This window comes from Pan troglodytes, chromosome 2, assembly GCF_028858775.2.
Source record: "Pan troglodytes isolate AG18354 chromosome 2, NHGRI_mPanTro3-v2.0_pri, whole genome shotgun sequence".
NCBI classification, from domain to species: domain Eukaryota; kingdom Metazoa; phylum Chordata; class Mammalia; order Primates; family Hominidae; genus Pan; species Pan troglodytes.
Window position 1 is genome coordinate 196,587,044 of NC_086015.1, and position 17,194 is coordinate 196,604,237.

General features: G+C 37.0%; 1 protein-coding gene across 6 annotated transcripts in view; it reads right to left on the reverse strand.

Moving 5' to 3' along the window:
* Nucleotides 1-17,194, reverse strand: part of ATP13A4 (ATPase 13A4) — a 195,055-nt gene that overhangs the window by 10,063 nt on the left and 167,798 nt on the right. For all 6 annotated transcript variants that reach the window (XM_016942513.4, XM_063807434.1, XM_016942512.4 and 3 more), the window contains 3 exons: nucleotides 5,512-5,683; nucleotides 3,124-3,317; nucleotides 1,944-2,032 (listed from right to left, as the gene is read on the reverse strand). In XM_016942513.4, the coding sequence (XP_016798002.2) occupies nucleotides 1,944-2,032; nucleotides 3,124-3,317; nucleotides 5,512-5,683 (455 nt within the window). The remainder of the gene's footprint in view (nucleotides 1-1,943; nucleotides 2,033-3,123; nucleotides 3,318-5,511; nucleotides 5,684-17,194) is intronic.

The following is a 17,194-nucleotide window of genomic DNA, read 5'->3' on the forward strand; positions in this document are numbered from 1 at the left end:
TGGTTACCTCCAGGGAGGGGAACTGGTAACTGGGAATCTAAGATGGGATGGGGATTGTCACTATATGGCTTTTTAAACATTTGAATTGTGAACCAAATGAATGTGTTCCCTATTAAAATAATTTATAAATTTTTAAGTAAGCAGTTTCTAGGTTGCAAAACAACATGATTCCATCCTTTTAAAAAAAACTAAAAATTAATCAACACGTTTATAATATATGAATTGTAAAAGAAGGAAGAATATAGTGAATAATGTTATAATTTTCCTTGCCCGCACATTCTACATTTTCTAAAAAGAACATATATTTTTATGTAATAATAAGAAAAATAATTGTTTTAAAAGTGAACAATAATTCTTTGCAGAATCCTTTGCAGTCATGCTGGCAATGACCCTACCCAGGTTCTCTCCAAATTAAATATGTTCCCTATTTTGTTATACCAGAGGACCCAGCCTTTCTGTAAGAATCTTCTTCTATTAAAAAGTGACATTCAACTCACCACATCTCATCCTTAACTTCTGTAGGATTAAGAAGTTTTAACTGACTTAGAAGACCAGCGGGCAAAGCCTACTTATTTCCATGAATACTTAATTTAATTCACGACGGCACTTAACAACAGTGGTAATTACACTGCTAACCACAGTAATGCAGTTACAAAAATTAAAAGACTCATGCTAAACATATTAGTATATCAAACTAAAGATATTAGTTAGTATGCCAAATGTCACTGTGGGTTTGTGCAGGTGTTGCTGGTTGGGAACGCATTGTATGCTCTAAGTGCTTGTTTATATTTAGGAGTCTGATACGCAATGATCAGTCAGTCATTCCTTTGTCATTTTTTGCCATTCTTTGTGTAAGGCACTGGTAATACAAGAATGAATAAGATACACTGTTGGATCTCATGAAACTCATCTTTGAGATGGAGAGGCAACCAGATATACAAAGCACTCAATTAAAAGAGCTGTTTCTTTAGTCATCTCTTCAATATTGCATTTCTTGATCTAAAGATCATTTAGCCATGATTAAATTGTAATAAAAGTAGGATAGGTTAAGGGGATCAAAATATGTTTTTCCCTGGCTTGGATATGTAAAATTTTGGTATCTTGTAGGTTTTTACAGCTGTATCAATATTATAAAATATAAGAGAGTTTATGAGGAAAAGTATGGCTCTTGGAAAGTGAGTTTTACAGACATTAAGTATGAACACACAGAAAACATTTTTAAAGCGTAAAAAATTACATAAATATATGATAACCAAAAAAAAGCTATAGGCAAAACAGTTTTAAACAACTTCAAAAAAAGAAGCAATTAGGAAAAAATTCTCTCATATTTGAAAGAGAAAATATAGAAAAACATTTTCTCATCTTATAGGAGATCTTTTAAAATAAAAATATTTGGTCAGATGCGGTGGCTTAAGCCTGTAAGCCCAGCGCGTTGGGAGGCCAAGGCAGGAGGCTAGCTTGAGGCCAGGAGTTTGAGACCAGCCTGGGCAACATAGCAAGCCCTCATCTCTACAAAAATTTTTTTAAAAAAATTAGCTGGGCATCATGGCACACTTCTGCAGTCCTAGCTACTCGGGAGGCTGAAGTGGGAGAATTGCTTGAGCTCAGAAGTTTGAGGCTATAGTGAACTACGATTGCACCATGGCACTCCAGACTGGGCAACAAAGTGAGATCCTGTCTCTTAAATAATAAGAAGAAAACAAAATTAAAGTATTCAATATTTAAAGGCTATCTTCAGTCTCATGAAATCAAAACTGGGTAGAATTTTATTTCTTGACCAGTATAAATAAAAAATATAGATAAATTTAGCATTTTTTTAGCTCTGCCATCCCAAAAGAATAATTTGTGTCAAAAATCATGTCAATTGAAATTGTGCTCTGTTTTTTAAAGTTAAACTGTTACATAACTGTAAAGCATCATCATATCCCAAAGATTAGACTTACATCCAAACGTCTATATAATTCTGGTATATCAGCAAATAGAATGAATAGACACACACCAAGCTGTATTATCAGCACAAGGACAAATATATCTGAGGAAATAAGAACACAAGGTATTATTTTGAGAAATCAGAGTGAAAAATGTCACATATATTGACGGATGTATTCTAGATTAACACTGATTTAATTTACTTGATTTCTACATCCAAATACTAGATGGAAAGTATTCATTTCTAAGCAATGGGTCTCACCTCTATAATTTCTATGCATGTCCTTGAAGCAAGTGAAAATTTTCACATGCACATTTTAAGTTTCAATTAATAAAAGCAGTAGATATACATAGGGTAGCATTGACAAAATACATGTTCAATAAATGCCTTGAAGACATCCAAGTATCTGAGTCACTTTAATGCAAATTATCTACCTCAAATCATTTTCTGGTAAAAAGGAAGCCTGTCAATAAACCAATTTTTAAATTGTTATCATATAGAGGTCAGTATTTAGCTGCTTCCTCATCCCAGGAAGAAGAAAAGCTAAATAATTTTCTCTGAACAAATAAATTTTTATGAAAATATTCATAAAGGAACTCAATTTGGGCTTTGAATTTTTTCAATAAGAAGAGTAGTGATGATATACAAATAAATGTCTCGAAGATTAAACAGGTCACTCATTTCTCATCCAAACATACCTTCCTACTCCAGAATGTAAGGAAGTAGGAGGGAGGTACTCTGGCCGAGAGCCTCCATAACCCTCTCTAGTCAGGTTCCTCCAGGCTGGACCCACTAGCAGCCTGCCACCACACAATGCCACCCTGACTATTGCCTTCATGGCAAGAGACATGATCCACTTCTCTCCACTGTTTCCAGGGTGAATTCTGACAAGTACTGACAAGTAGAGAAATAAATCGGTCTTTTCAATTTGGAGTGATCCCAAGAAAGACACCCAGAGGCAAACTTCTGGTGAAGGAAAGGGAGAAAGAAGCCCTAGTATTTAATGTAGCTTTGAAGGAAAGAGCAAAGAACCATGAAAATGAGGCTGTACGATGTGTTTTGCAGAGCCCTAGAGTGGAAGTCAAGAGATGCTAGATAAGAATCAACTCTAAAGCTGTTCCCTAAGTGACCTGGACATGTCTGTTCCCCTCTCTGATGACTTCTCACCTCTGATGCAGTACAGTTCTACTCACAGTTTGTATAAGTTGGCTGTCTAAATGGTTTTCCTTTAGAGAACACAAGAGCCACAGTGATACAGTTGATTGTTCCCAAGAACCAGATTGTAGTGTTCTCAAAACTTGTGAAGGTGCTATTACTTTCCATTTTTTCTGGAGCAGTTGGAGACATGGTTAACTCTGAGATGCTTTCATTTTGTACTGTGCAGGCACTAAAAGGGAAAACCAAAGAAGCTAATGAAGTAAGATTGCAAGGCTTTATGGAGCATTTGTATCCAGAAGATTCCATACCAAACAGTGTCCAGAGCAGGCACTCAATGCTTCTACAATTGCCTGTGCTTTGGAAAACACACACACACACACACACACACACACACTGAAAAATAGGGGAAAAAATCAACAAGCACAGATAGACCCATATTTTGGATACATTGAGAGAGAGAGAGAGAGAGACAGAGAGAGAGATTCAGCCAATTATGTATTCAACAAATTATGCACATTCATTAAGGCTATATGGGAAAGAGATTGGTAAATCATGATTCCTCCCTCAAGTGGCTTAATATCTCTGATAATTTGGCCGAGTGTGGTGGCTCACACCTGTAATCCCTAGGAGGCCGAGGTGGGTGGTTCACTTGAGGCCAGAAGTTTGAGACCAGCCTGGCCAACATGGTGAAACACCATCTCTACTAAAAATACAAAAAAATTAGCTGCACATGGCAGCATGTGCCTATAATCTCAGCTACTGGGGAGGCTGAGGCAGGATAATTGCTTGAATCCAAAGGCAGAGGTTGCAGTGAGCCTAGAACACACCACTGCACTCCACCCTGGGCAACAGAGAGAGATTCCATCTCTATAACAGCAACAACAACAACTGTTGCAGGAAGTCAGGGACTTTGAACAGAGGGACTGGCTGGAGCTCTGGCAGAGGAACATAAATTGTGAAGATTTCATTTTAATATGGACATATATCAGTTCCCAAAATTAATACTTTTATAATTTCTTATGCCTGTCTTTACTGCAATATCTGAACATAAACTGTGAAAATTTCATGGACATTTATCAGTTCCCAAATAATACTCTTATAATTTCTTATGCCTGTCTTACTTTAATCTCTTAATCCTGTTATCTTCGTAAGCTGAGAATGTACGTCACCTCAGGACCACTATTGTACAAATTGATTGTAAAACATGTGTGTTTGAACAATATGAAATCAGTGCACCTTGAAAAAGAACAGAATAACAGCAATTTTAGGGAACAAGGGAAGACAACCATAAGGGCTGACTGCCTACAGGGTCAGGCAGAATAGAGCCACATTTTTCTTGTTGCAGAGAGCCTATAAATGGACATGCAAGTAGGGAAGATATCGTTGAATTCTTTTCCTAGCAAGGAATATTAATAGTTAATATCCTGGGGGGAAGGAATGCATTCCTGGAGGGAGGTCAATAAATGGCTGCTCTGGGAGTGTCTGTCTTATGTGGTTGAGATAAGGACTGAAATACACCCTGATCTCCTGCAGTACCCTCAGGCTTATTAGGATGGGGAAAAAACCCCACCCTGGTGAATTTGAGGTCAGACTGGTTCTCTGCTCTTGAACCCTGTTTTCTGTTGCTTAAGATGTTTATCAAGACAATACATGCACAGCTGAACATAGACCTTTATCAGGAGCTTTTGATTTCGCCCTTTGCCTTGTGATCTTTGCTTTGCCCTTTGCCTTGTGATCTTTTTTGGCCTCAGAAGCATGTGATCTTTGTGACCTACTCCCTCTTCATACACCCCCTCCCCTTTTGGAGTCCTTAATAAAAACCTGCTGTTTTTGCAGCTCAGATGGGCATCATGGTCCTACTGATATGTGATGTCACCCCGGAGGCCCAGCTGCAAAATTCCTCTCTTTGTACTCTTTCTCTTTATTTCTCAGCCAGCAGACACTTAGGGAAATTAGAACCTATGTTGAAATATTGGGGGCAGGTTCCCCTGATAAACAACAACAACAAATCTCTGATAATTTGTAAGTGAGTTGAATATATAACTTAACTAACAAAGATAGTTTTGAAGGTGAAAAGGAAAGATGTTAATAATTTCACTGGGACATCACTTAATTTAAAGTGGGCTACTTAAACTGGGGCTGCTCAGGCAAATTATAATCCATGGTCACCCTAGATATCAAAGATGGTCATAGATCATTATCATATAAGACAGACAAAGATAAGTGCTAATGAATGAATCATACATTCATTAGCATTAAATCGTGCTACAGAGAAGAAATAATCACTGAAAATTTGCCCAAGGGACTTTAAAAAGCCAAAACCTTTGGCAGAATGAAGACCCATTTGCCTCCCGTCATATTGGCCAGAGGATGTTTGATAGAAATTAGAATGTGAGAAGCAGAAGCTGAGACTATACTCATACCTGTGTATCTCCACGGAATACCAAGGCTGCCTCTGAACCAGGATGAAGCCCGCAATATGCATGGCCAGGCTGAGAAGAATGTTGAAAATCACAGAGAGTAGCAGAGGTGGAGAGATCAGCCGTCCTGCAGGTCTGAAAGGCACCAGCTTAGGGTAGGCACCATTCAGATTCACTATAAAATAAATTCAAATTTTATATTTATGAGAGCAGGAAAATGTATTCTTGATCAGAAGAATGGCATAAGTTCATTGGCCCATACATTTGAGGAAATGGACAAACTGGAGTACATCACAAACTGAGGGAATAAAACAATTAATGGACTCAAATTCAAGTCATGTAAAGAATTCTTAAAAGAGCAGACAAAGCCACAAGGTGTCACTTTTGGCCTTATAAATAGGGAAAAACTATTAAATTACAGAGAAGGGAGGGATGAAATATACTCTCTCATATATTGCTTGTGGGAAAATAAATTGATGCAAACCTTCTGCAGGGCAATTTGGCAATAAATGTGAAGAGACTGAAAAATGTTCATAACTTTCGACATAGTTATTCTACTTTTGGAAATTTATCCTAAGCTAAAAAAATTAATCAGAGATGTGAAAAAATGTTCATTACGGCATCATTTACAATAAGTTATGGTACATCTATACAATGGAACAACATGTAGTCACTAAACAGCAATGCTTTAAAACACTTAATGACAAATAATAGGTGATATCCAGCAAAATGGTGAAGTAGGCAGCTCCAAGTTCCCACATCTCCACAGAAATATCAAAATACAAGCAGAAACTGTCAGAAATCTGAAAATCTGAAAAACAGAAAAGTATACTGCAACCAAGTGAACACTGAATCAAGAAAAAGACAACTTTAGGATCACAGGAAAGTTTTGTGGCATTTCTACTTGCACTTGATCCACCCTCTGCTCAGCTTAGTGACAATCCTGAAGATAGCCTGCATTCCCAGAGGGAGACCCTGGTCCCTGGTTACAAAAGGAGCATAGCAGGCCTTATTTACAAATTGTTACATATGTCTGTTCCAACCTGTCTGGGAACTACCTGAAGGATTGATGCAGGCACTCATCTCTGTTCCACCTAACACAGAACTCACTCTGGGCAGAAAAGCAGTGCACATTGCTTGAAAACATTATTAGGCTAACAAATGCAGTTGCCTAGGGCAAAAAATTACAGTTGATACATAAAATAACCATCTAAAGCCTGGAAGAAAAGCTAAGGAAATTTCCTTGGAGGAATTAGGGCAGTCTAAAGCATCTGTGTATGCTGGGAAATGTAGAATGCTATGTAAATGCCCAGGGCAAAAGCTATGTGCATCCCAGGGCATAGTACATGCTCAGTAAAGACCAGAGAAGACCCAAAGCCTTCAGCTTTGGATTATCTCCAGACTCAGTGTAAGCCTGGCAAAGTGTTGAATAAGTACTCCAGCACAGAAATAATCTGTAAGGACTGGAGAAGGTTTTGTTTGTTTGTTTGTTTGTTTTTTCACTCCTAGAGGTCAAGCAAATCTCTATCAAAACATTAGCTGAACAAAAGCTGAAGGAACAGGGACATATGTGATCTCACATGAAAACTAGTACAGTCTTTCCAAAAAAAGCTTTGGAAAGTCACTAAACAAATGGACTATTACAGCCTTCAACAAAGAGTGAAACAAAAAATTCAAACCCTAAAATAGGAGAAGAATCTAATTTTCAGAGTAAGAGCATTATAATATTCAACAGAGCAAAATAAATGGACAGAATTTGTCCCTGAGGAAGCACAGATATTAGACTTATTAGGTAAAGACTTTAAAACAACTATCTTAAATATGCTGAAATAACTAAGGGAAACCACGGGCAAAGAACTGAAGGAAATTAGGAAAACAATGTATGATCAAAATGAGAATGTCAGTAAAAAGATAAAAATTATAAAAAGGAGTCAAAAGAAATTCTGAAGCAGAAAAGTACTGTAAGTTAAGTGAAAACAGCAAACTTGCAAACTTCAGCAGACTTGAGCAGGCAGTTTGCTGCTCAACAGCAAACTTGAGCAGGTAGAAGAAAGAATCAGTGAACTTGAAGGTAGGATAGTTGAAAATATCCAACCTGAGGAACAGAAAAAAAAATGATAAACAAAAATGAACAGAGCCTAAAGGGCATGTATAACACAAACAAGCAGACCAACATGTACGTTGTGGGAGTATCGGAAGGAGAGAAGAGAAAGAGACAAAAAGAATATTTGAAGAAATAATGGCAGAAAACTTCCCAAATTTGATGAAAGGCATAAATCTGCATATCCAAGAAGTACAAGTAATTACAATAGGTCAAACCCAATGAGATTCACATCAAGACATCATATTTGAGCTATTAAAAAACAAAACAAAGAGAATTGAAAGCAATGAGAGATAAGTGACACATCACCTATAAGGGATCTTCAGTAAGATTAGCAGCCAATTTCTCATCAGAAACCATGGAAGCCAGAAGTCAAGGGATAACATTTAAGATGCTGAAAGAAAAAGAAAAAAACTATTGACTAAGAATTGCATACCTGGCAAAACTGTCCTTCAAAATCGAGGGAGAAATTAAGACATCCCAGATAAACAAAAGCTGAAAGAGTTTGTTATCAGTAACCCTACCCTAAAAGAAATGCTAAAGGGCTCAGATTGAAATGAAAGAATACAAGATAGCTACTCAAACACTTACGTAGAAATAATGATGTCTAGTAAAGGTAACTATATCAGCTATCAGCAAATATAAATGCTGATATTTGTGTATTTTTGGTTTGCAATTTCACTTTATATATCCATGTTATTTAGTACACAATGGAAAAAGATGTAATTTGTAACATCAACAATATAAAAGGGGAGATAACGCTGCAAAGGAGCAGTTGTTTTCATGCTATTAAAGTGAAGGTGTTAATTCAAACTACACTGTTATAAATTTAGAATGTTTCATGTCATCTCCATAATTACATTTTATGTAATTTAAAAACCCACAGCTAACATCATACTCAAGGGTAAAAGACTGAGAACTTTGTCTTAAGATCAGAACAAGGTAAAAATGCCCTTGTCAGCACTGCTTTCAACAGTGTGCTGGGAGTTCTACCCAGAGACATTAGACAAAAAAGAAGTTGGCCAGGCGCGGTGGCTCATGCCTGTAATCCCAGCACTTTGGGAGGCCGAGGCAGGTGGATCACGAGGTCAGATCGAGACCATCCTGGCTAACATGGTGAAACCCCGTCTCTACTAAAAATACAAAAAATTAGCCAGGCGAGGTGGCGGGCACCTGTAGTCCCAGCTACTCAGGAGGCTGAGGCAGGAGAATGGCATGAACCCCGAGGGGCCAGAGCCTGCAGTGAGCCGAGATTGCGCCACTGCACTCCAGCCTGGGCAACAGTGAGACTCCATCTCAAAAAAAAAAAGAAATTAAAGTCAACTGGATGTCAGCAAGATGGCCAGCTAAAAGCCCTTAGTACTCATCTCTCCCACAAAGACAACCAAAACAACACTATATTTTGATGAAAATAACTAAACGAGAGTGTCAGAATACATCAAAGGAGTAGCAGAAACCCTGTAGAGCACAGAAAACCAGTATGGCCACATACTGGTTTCTATTATAGTACTCCACATCCCAGGAAATATCTGGCATCCAACACCCCACTCTAGCCAGGATCAGCTTAGAACCAAGAGGATGTCTCCTTGTGGGGAAAAGGTAAGCAAGAGGACCCCAGCAGCCCCCATCAACACCCTGGACACCTACAGTCCTCACAGGCACTAAACCAGCTGAGGGAGTTGCCTGAAGTCCACACAGCTGTGCTACCCCAGAGTAGAAGCCAACAGTGTGCCCTTCCCCCTGTGGCCTACAAGGCTACTGCACTATGTCATCTTGGAACATAAACTACTGCTGGAATGTGTCCTGCTCTGAGGGCAAGTGGCATGACCCCCTACCAGCCTTGAGGCTTAACGGCTGCTGGACTACTCCTGCCTGGTGCCCTGCCATCCCTGATCTGCCGCTACATCTTACCTTGAGAGCCAAGTTGCTATGCAGCTATTCCATTTACCCCTCTTATTCCCACTGTACCATGTCCTCTAGGGACTGAACTGAAGCTACACACTACCTCCAGAGGAAATGAGTGCCTTGGCAGAGCTGCTCCATTTGCCCTTCCCAGTCAACACTGCACCCTGCCCTGCATGGCCTGAGGGGAAGCTGTACGTTGCATCCCAGAGAAACTGCCTTGATGAAACTGCTCCAACTACTCCTCTTAGTCACTGCTGCACCCTGCCCCTAGGGACCTGAGTTGAACCTGTGCACTGCCTCTGGTAATGCAGTGGAAGAAAAAGAGTACTATGGTAAAGCTGCTCCATATACCCTTCTGAGTCCCTGCTGTGCCCTGCCCCTTGGAGCTTGAGATGACGCTGTGCACTGCCTCCTGAAGAAACAATGCCTTGGCAAAGTGGTCCAACTACCCCTCCCAGTTGCTGCTGCCCCTGCCCCCATGCCTGAGCTGAAGTGTAGTGTCTTGCCTTCTGGGAAAATGGTACTTTGGCTTCCCAGAGTAGTCATGCCTCCCCAGTGCCTGAGTTGAAGTAGTGCCCTGTCTCCCAGGAACTGGTGTGTTGGCCAAGAGCAGTCATACCTCACTTCCCCTACCCCCTATACTTACCCCCAAGCCTGAGCTAAAGCAGTGCACTGCCTCCCAAGGAATCAATGCTTTGGCCGAGCTGGGCAGTTGTGCATTCCAGGCCTGAGCTGACATAGTACTCCACATCCCAGGGAAAAGCACTGGCTGAGCAGAGACATCCCTCCCCCAACAGGAAAAATAGCTCTAGTTCCCTGGTTCCCTAGAGCTTGACTAGCTGGACTAGAGTCTGAACTGCTGAGATACCTCCTTCCCAGGTAAGTGGAGTCATCACTGTGCTGCTCCCTGTCCCCCACCCACTGCCCCTCCAGGGCCCAAGTGACAGCTGTGCCATTTTGGGTTCTTTGCTGTTGCCGTACCCCAGCTTCACAGAGTATGGAATACCACTGTGCCCCATCATCTCAGGGTCCAAGGTCACCACTGGATGGTGCTTCATCTCCCAGGGAACTTCGTTGCCATTATATCCTATTAGCCCTAGTTCCTGAATTGCAGCTGTACCCTGCTCCCTGGTCCCAAACCTCCAGAGCAGTCCTTCTCTCCAAGGAAAAAAATCCTGAACCTAGGAGCCTAGCTTCACAGCCTCTCTAAGGTCTCCCTGCTATAACCCAGCACTACTGCAGCTGCTTATAGGTCATGCCAGACCTGACACCAAGAGGGTCCCTCAGTCAAGTCTCCCCATCATCTGTAAAATGGCCACTGAGGCACTCAGAGTCATTATTGGCATTGATCTTAGCTGAAAAACTTGTACAAAGTCTATACTACTGCATCTTCTCGGAATCAGAGTTACCACAATCTTCACAATTAGCATACCAAGACTCATCTGCAAGTGAAAGCCACTGTGTAAAGTTTGGAGGAGGTGATTGTTCTGCCAGGTGTAAAGACATTGATGCAGAAACAAAAAGGAAATATGAAAGAGCGAGACAATATGATATCAACAAAGAAACACAATAATTCTCCAGTAACTGACCCCAAAGAAAAGGAAAGTTATGAATTTCCTGAAAAGGAATTTATAATGATCTTAAGGGAACTCAGTGAGATACAAGAGAATACAGATAGACAAATTAGGAAAAGAGTTTCCTAATTCAGCAAATTTAGGAAAATTAGGAAAATTAGGAGAAGAGTTTAAAGAATTTAAATGAGAAACTTAACAAAGAGATAAATATCATTTAAAAAGAACCAAACAGAAACTTTGGAGCTGAAGAATTTAATGAATGAAATGAAAAAAATTAATAGAGAGTTTTAATAGCAGACTAGAGCAAGCAGAAGAAAGAATCTCTGAATTTGGAGCTAGGTCTTTTGAAATTACCCAGTCAGAGGAAGCAAAGAAAAAATGAATATAAAAGAACAAAGACAACCCATAGGACTTATGAAACACCAGGAAATGATCAAACATTAGCATTATGGGATTGCCAGATGGAGAAGAGACAAAGATAGAAACAAAACATTTTATTTAATACAATAAGTGCTGAAAACCTTCTAAGTCCTACAAGAAATACGAAAATCCAGATATATGAATTTCAGAGGTCCCCAAAAGAATTCAACCCAAAGAGATTCTCATCATGGCACATTATAATAAATTGTCAAAATAAAGGACAAAGATAGAATTTTAAAAGCAGCAAGAGAAAAGTGCCAAATCACAAATAAGGAAATCCCCATTAGACTATCAACAGATTTCTCAGCAAAATCCCTGCAGGACAGGAGAGAGTGAGATGATATATTCAAGGTGCTGAAAGAAAATAAAAACTGGCAGCTGAAAATACTATACAAGTAAAGCTGTCCTTCAGAAGTGAAGGAGAAATAAAGTCCTAGACAAGCAGAAGTTGAGAGAATTCATCACCACTAGATTTTCCTTACAAGAAATGCTTGAGAGTTTTTCAAGTAGAAATGGAAGGACACTACAAATATAAAAACATATGAAAGTATAAAATTCCCTGATGAAAGTAAATATATAGTGAAATCCAGAATATCCCAATACTGTTATGGTGCTCTATAAAACATATATATCTCTAGTATGAAGTCTAAAAGCCAAAACAGTCAAATATAATAGTAACTACAATACATTGTTAAGAAGTACATAAAATAAAAAGATGTAAATTGTGACACTAAAATATAAATTGGGGGAAGGATGAAAGTCTAGAGATTTGTATGTGACTGAGGTTAGTTGTTTTCAGTGTAAAACAGTCCATTATAATTATAAGATATTTTATGTAGCTTCATGGTAACTACAAAGCAAAAAGCTATAGCAAATACACAAACAATAAAGAGAAAGTAATCAAAACTCAGCACTGGAGAAAACCACCAAATCAAAGAGATAAAAAGAAAAAAAACAGGAACAAAAGAACTACAAAACAACCATAAAATAACAAAGTGGCAATAGTAAGTCCTTAACTATCAATAATTACTTTGAATGTAAATGGAGTATTAAATTCTCCAATCAAAAGACATAGAGTAGCTGAATAGATTTAAAAAAACAAGACTCAACTACATAATGCCTATAAAAGACTCACTTTATCCTTAGAGATACAAATAAGCTGAAAATAAAGAGATAGAAGAAGATATTCTATGCAAATGGTAATCAAAAGAGAGCAAGATTGGCTATACTTATGTCAGATAAAGCAGACGTCAAGTCAAAAACTGTCACAAGAGACAATGCACCCAACATTGAAGCACGTAAATATATAAAGCAAATGTTAATGAACACAAAAGGAGAAATAGCAAGACAATAATAGTAGGGGACTTCAATAACCCACTTTCAACAAGAGACAGATCAACTAGACATAAACTGACAAGAAAATATGGGAACTGAACTGTACATTAGACAAAATAGACCTAACAGACATATACAAAACTTTCTATTCAATAACAGAAGAATACACATTATTTTCTAATGCGCATGTAACATTCTCCAGTTTAGATCATAAGGTAGTTCACAAAACAAGTACTAAAACATTTTTAAAAAATCAATTATCATATCAAGTATTGTTTCCAACCACAATAATATGAAACTATAAATCAATGACAGGAGGACCTTCAGAAACTATACAAATATATGGTAATTAAACAAGGTGCTACTGAACAACCAATGAATCAATGAAGAAATTAGAAGAGAAGTTAAAAAATTTTTAGAGAAAAATGAAAATTGAAACAAACACAGCAAAACCTTTGGGATACAGCAAAAGCAGTACTCAAAGGAAAGTTTACAGCAATAAATGCCTACATGAATAAAGAAGAAATAACAAACAACAACCTAATGTTGAACCTCAAGGAAGTAGAAGAACAACAACAAACTAAACCCAATATTAGTAGAAAGAAAGAAATAATAAAGATAAAGCAGAAACAAATGAAATTGACCTAAAAGCAATACAAAAGATAAGCAAAACAGAGTTGGTTTTCTGAGGAGATAAACAAAATCAACAAACCATAGCCAGACTAAGAAAAAAAGAGAGAAGACTAAAATAAATAAAATCAGAGGTAAAGGATACATCACAACTAATAACACAGAAATACAAAGTATCATAAGAGACTATTATGAACAACTGTATGCCAACAAATTAGAAAATCTAGAATAAATGGATAAATTCCTGGACACATACAACCTACCAAGAATGAATCATGAAGAAACAGAAAACATGAACAGACCAATAATTAGTAACAGGATTTAATTAGTAATAAAACTTTTCCAATCAAAAAACGTTCAGTACCTGATGGCTTCTCCACTGAATTCTACCAAACATTTAAAGAAGAACTAATATCGATTCTATTCAAACTATCCCTAAACATTGTAAAGGAGCAAATACTTCCAAACTCATTCTATGAGTCCCCCACTACAAGGACACAATAAAAAAGGGCCAATATTTCTAGTAAATATAGATGTAAAAAATAATCCTCAGCAAAATACTAGCAAACTGAATTTAACAACACATTAAAAAGGTAATTCACCATGATCAAGTGGGATTCACCCCAAGATGCAGGATGGTTCAACATATTCAAATCAATAAACATGATACATTACATCAATAGGATGGACAAAAACCATATAATCATTTCAATAGATAAGCATTTAACAATATTCAAAATTCCCTTCTGCTAAAAACTCTGAACAAATTAAGCATAGAAGAAATGCACCTCAATGCAATAAAGGCCATGTATGACAAATCCACAACTCACATCATATTAACGGGGAAAAGTTAAAAGCTTTTCCTTTAAAATCTGGAACAAGAAAAGGATGCCCACTTTTGCCACTTCTATTCAACATAGTACTGGAAGTCCTAGCCAGAGCAACTAGGCAAGAGAAAAAAAAACAGACATTCAAATTGGGAAGGAGAAAGTCAAATTGTCCCTGTTCGGTGGTGGCATGCTCTTATACATAGATAACCCTAAAGACTCCATCAGAAAACTAATAGAACTAATAAATAAATTCAGTAAATCTTTAGAACCCAAAATCAACATAGAAAAATCAGTAGCTTTTATATAGGCTAATGGTGAATTATCTATAAAAGAAATAAAGAAGACAATGCCACTTTCAACAGCTACACCACAAAAAATAAGATGCCTAGAAATAAATTTAACCAAGGAGGTGAAAAATCTCTATACTGGAAACTATAAAACACTGGTGAAAAAAAATGGAAGCTAACACACATACATGAAAAGACATCCCATGTTAATTGATTGGAAGAATTAATATTGTTGAAATATCCCTGCTACCTAAAACAATCTACAGATTCAATCCAATCTCTATCAAAACACCAAAGAAATTTTTCACAGAAATAGAAAAAAAAATCCTAAAATGTATAGGGACCACAAAAGACCTTGAATAACCAAAGCACTCTTCAGCAAAAAGAATAATGCCAGAGGCCCCACATATCCTTGATTTTAAAATATACTACAAAACTACAGTAACTAAAACAGCTTGGTATTGGTATAAAATAGACACATAGACCAATGGGACAGAATAGAGATTCCAGAAATAAAAACATCTACAGTCAATTGATTTTCACAAAGGTGCAAAGAACACACACTAGGGAAAGCACCGTCTCCTCAATGAATGGTGCTGAGAAAATTGGTTATCGATGCAGAAGAATGAACTAGACCCCTATCTCTCACCAAATAAGAAAATTAACTCAAAGTGGATTAAAAACTTAAATGTAAAACTCGAAACTATAAAACTACTAAACAAAAACATATGAAAAATGTTTCATGGTTTTGATTTGGGCAATAATTTTTTTGCTAAAACCCTAAAAGCATAGGCAATGAAAGCAAAAATAGACAAATGGGGATTACATAAAACTAAAAAGATTTTGCACAACAAAGGAAACAGTTAACAGATTGAAGAGACAACCTACATAATGGGAGAAAATATTTCTAAACTATGCAGTATAATAAAATAGCCCCTGACAAGGGATTAATATCCAGATTATATCAGGAACTCAAAAAAAAACTCAATAGCAAAAATAATAATAAAATAATTCAATTAAAAAATGGACAAAATACCTGACAAGACATTTCTCCAAAAAAACCATAGAAATAGGTATGCCATATGCCAACAGATATATGAAAAAATGTTCAACATCATTAATATCAGGGAAATGCAAATCAAAACCACAGTGAGATATAATCTCACTCCAGTTAGAACAGCTATTATCAAAAAGACAAAAAATAATAAATATTAGTGAGAATGTAAAGAAAAGAGAACACTTACATACTGTTGGTCGAAATGTAAATTAATACAGCCATTAAAGAAAATAGCATGGAGGTTCCCTTAAAAATTAAAAATGGAACTACCATATGATCTAGCAATCCCACTACTGGGTATATATCCAAAGAAAATAACATCAGTATGTCAAAGAAATATCTGCACTCCCGTGTTTATTGAAGCCCTATTCATAACAGCCAAAACATGGAATTGCCCTAAGGGTATATCAACAGGTGAATGAACAAAGAACATGTGGTATACACGATGGAATACTATTCAGCCTTAAAAAAAACAAGGAAATCTTGTTGATTGCAACAACATAAATGAAGCTTCAGGACACTGTGCTAAGTGAAAGAAGCCAGACACAGAAGGACAAATTCCACATGACCTCACTCATTTGTAGAATCAAAAAAAGTTGATCTCATAGAAGTAGAGAGTAGAATAGTGGTTTCTTAAGGCTGGAAAGAATAGAGATAGGAGAAGGGGATGGAGAGAAGGTTGTCAGTATGTACAAAGTTATAGTTCAATAGGAGGAATAAGTTCTATTGTTCTATTGCACAGTGGGATGATTATCATTAACAATAGCAGACTTTATATTTCAAAATTGCTAAAAAAGAGAATTCTGAATGTTCTCACTACAAAAAATGATAAATGTGCAAAGTGATAAATATGCTAATTACCATGATTTTACTATTACACAACGTATACATGTATTGAAACATCACATTGTACCTCACAAATATGTACAAATATGTGTTAATTAAAAATAAGTTGTATCTTTTAAAAAGAAAAAGGAAATAAAATCATCCAATTGGAAGAAAGAAGTAAAACCATCTCTATGCACTGATGACAAGAGCCTACATACTGAAAATCTTAAGAAACTCACAAGAAAGCTGATAAAATTAATAATTGAATACAGCAATGTTTCAGGGCATAAGATCAACACAAAAACAATCATCGTGTTTCTATACACCAGCAGTGAACAACTCAAAGACAAACTTAAAAAAATTCTATTTCCAAAAAATGAAATACCTAGAGATAAACTTAACCAAGAAAGAGAAAGGCTTCCACACTGAAAACTACAAAACTTTGTTGAAAGAAATTAAAGATGACACAAATAAATGGAAAAACCCATTAAAATCTCATATTAATGGATTGGAAGACTCAATATTATTAAGATGTTTGTACTATCCAAAGTGATCTACAGATTTGATGCAATCTCTATCAAAATTTAAATAGCTATTTTTAGAGAAATGGAGTCAGTCCTCAGATTTATATGAAATTATAAGAGTCCCTAAATCGTTTCTAAAAATCTTGAAAAGAAAAATAGCATTGAAGGACTCACACTTCCCAAATCCAAACTCAG